Raw genomic sequence first — 6,048 nt, 5'->3', positions numbered from 1 at the left:
AGCAAATTTTCATGGTTATTTATATCTCGTTTGTGATCCTCGGCATCCCAGTCACAAAAGTGAGAGCACAATCGAGATTAAACATGCCACTGAATATTTTAATGAATCACAAAGATCTAAGAGTTTCATGAGATTGAAATTGGTAAAGGCCTTACCTACCTAAAATAGATTCGAAATTGATTATGACATCCCTCTTGAAAGTTCGAATCGAAATTATGGATCCTAGCCTTAATTTAAATTTATGGGTAAATAATTAAGGATTAAAATCAAATAACTTGAATTCTCTTTTCTCCTATTGTATATGTCAAGCTCAGACAACAATGGTCTTCCATGTTCTTCTGGAAATGGTTTTCCCTTATCTGAAGATGATCTTCCATATGTTGATCAAGGTGAAAGAATGTTCCCTTCTTCAAGCAATGGTGGAAATCGAAATAACTCTTCTCCAACTCTTCAACATCCTCCTCCAGTGACTCTTCCCTAGTCATGTTTCCTTCAAGCTAAAAAAATATAAAGTTACTCAAGCCATGTTGGCACGTAAACATCAAGATGGAAAGTCTCTGTGTGCGCATGTTCTGAAAATGAAGTCGCACATTGACAGATTGGGGGTGTTGGGTGTCGTTTTACCGAGGGAGCTAGCCATTGACTTGGTTCTACTTTCGCTTCCTAAATCATATAGTCAGTTCATCAAAGACTACTATATGAGGGACCACGACGTGGCCCTAATTGATCTAACATATATGTTTATTGCTGCTAAAGCAGAAATGCTTAAGATCACAATTCAAGCCAAAATGTTTGAAGGATCTATCTCCAAAATTTCCATGGACATCGACAATGGCAACAATGGTAGTTCAGAAAAGGTTTCTCTTCCCAATGGAAAGGGATTGACCAAGGTCAAATCGTTTGACCATATGGTAAAGAGAAAGGCTAGTTTTGAGATAGTTCCATGTGTTATTCCTGAAAGGTCCATATGTTTCTATTGCCAAATGAAGGGGAATTGGATGCAAAGCTGCCCATACTATTTGAAAGATCTTAAAGATAGTAAAGTCAAGTCGTGTGACTCTACTTCATGTACATCTACTATCTAACTCCATTATTTTATTAAGTTCCTATTCATAGATTCTTAATACATGATGTGATAGTCACATTTTGATGTTTTGCAGGATCTAAGAGAAAGAATGAAGCTTAAGAAGAGTTATTTGAATCTGATCGTGAGAGATGGATTTTGGTCGCATGGTTCGATGATCAGATTTTGGAAGCTACTCTTAGGAGTTATGATGAATTGATAGATTGCTTAGGAAATATATAGAAACATGGTTTTCATATATTTGCATTGTAAGGACAATTTTTTCCGCTTATTATCAATAAAGGTGAAATTTTGATTATTTACTTTATATTCCTTTGCAATGGCACTTATGAAAATTGGTGGTTATATTTCTATTATTAGCAATATTAAAAGTGGATTTAATTTTTAATTATGTCATTTGTGGAAAGGTGATAATCAACCAAGTGAAAAGGAATTCTCATCACCCAAGTTTCAATTAGATAGAAACTTGGAGTCATGCAATTTGAATAGTGTGATGTATGAAAATCTTGATCATTGGAAGATTATGACTAATTCATTGATCACATGTTTATGTGAGTCAAGTGAAGGACTAAAGGATATAGTACACAATGATGTGGACTATTCAGATCTGCCACAAAGGATGATAACTTTATTCGTCATGATTTACTGGTGCTTTTCAGAAAATATGGTTGTGTTTAAAAGATTAAGCACAATTATGATACTTTGAAAAGTTTCAAAGAGTGGCAGAACGAATAAGAAGAATCTATTAGGCAAAAAGATAAATTTTTCTCCAAACTGAAAGGAAATGAGAGTACTTTAGTATCATGTTTTTTGACCGTCTTAATGATTGTGGAACCATGTTACAAATTGATCCTCGAAGACAATATTAGTGCAATTTTTTGACTAAGAGGAGGAATCATGTATTATTGAAATGGTTCGATCATGAGATGATTCATACTTCACATCAAATTAAAATTTTAGAGTCATACTCTAATAACGACAAATCGTATCTCGAAGCTTCTCTCCAACTAATTAGGTTTATAACACCTCATAAATTAAGGAGTAATAATGTAACGCCTGATTCATGGTACACATTTAATTATAACTTATTCATTTTTGAAGAGCTACTCGTCGAGTAGAAACGAGATTTGGACGCGGGATTTAAGTCGCCTACTCGACGAGTTGAGAGCCTCGACTTGACGAGTAGGGCTGTCAGGATGAAACCCTAATTCCATGGTTTTGCACCCTATTCCAGGGTTTTTCACCCTATTTAAGCATCTTAACCCCCAAATTATGGCCTCATTTCCAACCTCCAAGTCCCAAACCCTAATCCACGAAACCCTAGAGCCTTGTGTGAACTTGTGAGCCATTTTTTAGTGAAATTTGTGTGATTTGAAGCTTGTAGAAGAAGAAGAAGCTAGAGGATTCTAAGAGAAGATTGTAGATCTAGAAGCAACATCTCATCCTCTTTATTTTCTGGTAAGCAAGCCTCAACCTTGCTTAGTAGCTTGTTAGATCTCCTTCTTATCATTTCATGGGGGATTTTGGTCCAATAAGCTTAGTCCTTGGGATATGGACGTCCCAAGTGATCTACCTTTCAGATTTGGGGTCTAGAAGGGGTTTCATGGCATAAAGGTGCAACTTTATGACCATGGAAGCCTCATGCAAGCTATAAGGTGTTATTATGGCCTTTTAATCCCCAAAAGGCCTAGCATGGAAGGAAAGTTAGGAGCTTTACGTGTTCAAATGATGTCTAAGGCCTAGATCTATGTTAGTATGCTTTAGTTTGAAGTATTATGGCTTTGGGACCAAGACCTATGTCCTAGAGAACTAGGGTTTTAGCTAAACCCATTAAGAAGAACTAATAACGGGTAAAGTTGGAAACTTTAGCCTTAAAAGGGCATTTCCGGTATGTAGATGAAATATGGAGTTTGGATCTGAAGGGTAGGGGCTTAATCCTTTAAGATGGCCCAAACAGACTAAGGAACTCGGCAAGTCTAGAGAGGGACTCGACGAGTTGAGTCGTTTTGTCCCGACGTTGTACAAGGTAGAACTCGACGAGTCTGCGAAGGGACTCGACGAGTTGATTTGCCAAATCGCTACTATGAGTAGTCAGGGAACTCGACGAGTCAGGGGGATGACTCGACGAGTTGGATCGTGATTTCAGGGTTTTTGATTCATAGAACTCGGAGAGTTGAGTCAACCCAGGACGTTGACTTTGACCAGGGGTAAAATGGTCATTTTACCCTAAGACGGATTATCAGATTTTGAGTAAGTGTTATTGTGATAATGATTATGGGTGTGCACCAAACCGCACAAACCGCTTAAACCGCCCACACCGCACCACACCGCACCGCATAATGCGGTTTTGGACATTTGTGGTGCGGTTCGTGGTTTGTTATTTTTGCAAACCATACTATGCGGTGCGGTTTGCGGTTTATGGTTTCAAAACCGCGGTTCAAACAACACTGCACCGGACCATATATATATATATATATATATATATATATATATATATATATATATATATATATATATATATATATATATATATATGTGTGTGTGTGTGTGTGTGTGTGTGAATTTTTATTAACTATACCAAATTATCTAAATGGTTAAAGCTTAATAATATGTGGCTATAAAAATTACTTAACGTGTGGCTGTAAAAATAGTTTAGCATGTGGTTGTGAATAATTCTTACTTCCTGTTTGTTTAACATGTGAATGTAAAAAAAAAAAGTAAATACAATGAATAAATATTATAAGTTATAACTTATAACTAATAAATTATATTTTTGGAATTATATAATAGACGTTGCATGCATCTAGTAAAAGTATAAAGAGACAATAAAAATGATTAATTATTATAACTAATAAATTATATACTTGAAAATATCTAATAGACGTCGGTTCTTTACAATACATGCAAATTGAAAAAAAAGCAAGGTCAAACCATAGGGATTAGGACATACTGATCAAGAATAACCACAAAGACGCAAAGACGCTTCTAGTTTAAAGTTGATATTTTCTTCTTTGATTCCAGTTTCAGTAAGCAACGGTGATTCATAATCGATCAAGGATTACACATCACACAGGGTATTAATCGGTTTGTTCTTCTTCCCTTTGATCCCTTTTGAAGTTTTCTAGTAACTTCAATATATTTGAATGATCAATAACGCTATGATTTTATTTATTTGTATTTTTTGTTTTGCTTTTCCTGTAGATGGAGGAAAGTGCACCAGAGATTGACTCCCCATCATCAATTCCAGTTTCTACCGAACATGTAGTGAGTTCACGTCCATTTGATTCTAGTAATGTTTCTAAACCTCCTCCAGGAGCTAAGAAAAAATCAAGAAAAGAATCAGATGTTTGGCAGCATTTTGTTAAAAACAATGACGATCCAAAGGCTCCTAGGGTTGTATGTAAGCTTTGCGATAAGTCTTATGCTGGTGGTGACAGAGCATATGGAACAAGTACCCTTAGAAATCATTTGCTTAATCAGTGCCCACACGAAAATTCACTCAGAATGGAAGATAAAAAACAAAAAACTTTGATTTTCCAGAAGAAGTTATGTGGGGCTAAGAGTGGAAGTGTTGAAGGAACTAATTTAAAGGCTGTTGGGTTTAGCCAATCTGATTGTAGGCTTGCATGTGTTAAGATGATTATCCTTGATGAATTGTCATTTAGATTTGTAGAGCAAGAAGGCTTTAAGTTATTTTGTAGTGTCCCATGCCCCGGGTTCGATATACCATCACGCACCACAGTTTCAAGGGATATCAAGAATTTATATCGTGATGAGAAGAAAAAATTAAAGAATTACTTTCTTAAACATTCACAAAGAGTTTCTTTGACCACTGATACATGGACTTCTATTCAAAATGTTTGTTATATGGTGTTGACAGCACACTTTATAGATCATGAATGGAAAATGCAAAAAAGGATTTTGAATTTTTGTCAAATTCCTAATCACAAAGGAGAAACAGTAGGAAAAGCAATTGAGATGTGCTTAAAGGAGTGGGGTATCGAGAAGGTATTTTCCATAATGGTTGATAATGCATCCTCTAATAATGTGGCTATTAGTCACATCAAGAAACGATTGCAAATATGGAAGACTGAGATTTGTAATGGAGAGTTTGTGCACATGAGGTGTTCAGCACATATTCTTAACTTAGTTGTAGGTGATGGGTTGAAAGAATTAAATGCTTCTATAGTTGCGGTTCGTAATGCAGTTAGATATATCAGAGCATCTCCAGCTAGATTAGGAAGTTTTCAGAATTGTGTGAAGAGTACTTGTAAAGAAGATAAAGCTATTATCTGTTTGGACGTATCAACAAGGTGGAACTCAACCTTTTTAATGTTGGATAGGGCAATAAAGTATTTAGATGCTTTCAAGTTGCTAGAAGAAGAAGATGAACATTATGTGAAATATTTCAGTGATAAAGATCAAAATGGAAGGAGTTTAATAGGACCACCAGTTTCTAAAGATTGGGATAACTGTGCCATCTTTTGTAAGTTTCTGAAAATATTTTACGAAGTTTAGTGCCTCTTTATTTGTTACTGCAAATTCTTATTTTCATGAAATATGTACTGTACGTGGGAGACTATTGAAATTATGCGCTAGTGACCAGTCAATCTTGAAAGATATGGCTTCTAAGATGAAGACTAAATTCGACAAGTATTGGGGCTGTGTGGAAAAACAAAATGTGCTTCTTTATGTGGCTGTTATTCTTGATCCTCGGTATAAGATGAAATTTGTGATATTGTGTTTGAAAAAGCTATATAGTTTAAAAGAAGTAGACACAATAACCGCTTATGTGAATTGTTGTTTGTTAAAGTTGTTCTCTCACTATGCCGATGTATTTAAATTGAGAAATCCAGAAGTTGGCGTACCGTAAAGCGGGTCATCTATTCCAGAAAAATGTTCAACGTTGAATAACTTCATGGTTGAAGACGATGATGACGATTCATTTAATATGTTTGAGAGCG

The 6,048-nt window shown here is 35.6% G+C and overlaps 1 protein-coding gene across 1 annotated transcript; it reads left to right on the top strand.

Moving 5' to 3' along the window:
• The first annotated feature begins 301 nt into the window (after nt 1–301).
• LOC145053134 (zinc finger BED domain-containing protein RICESLEEPER 2-like) lies at nt 302–5,602 on the top strand. Its single transcript, XM_079001147.1, has 3 exons — nt 302–389; nt 760–911; nt 4,286–5,602. The coding sequence occupies exons 1-3, from the start codon at nt 302–304 to the stop codon at nt 5,600–5,602; spliced, it is 1,557 nt and encodes a 518-aa protein (XP_078857273.1).
• Nucleotides 5,603–6,048: the final 446 nt, after the last annotated feature.

Source organism: Lactuca serriola, chromosome 1 (genome assembly GCF_051521515.1).
Source record: "Lactuca serriola cultivar US96UC23 chromosome 1, Lser_US96UC23_V15, whole genome shotgun sequence".
Lineage (NCBI taxonomy): Eukaryota > Viridiplantae > Streptophyta > Magnoliopsida > Asterales > Asteraceae > Lactuca > Lactuca serriola.
Note: the sequence above shows the minus strand (reverse complement) of the source record. Positions and strands in the feature narration are given on the sequence as shown.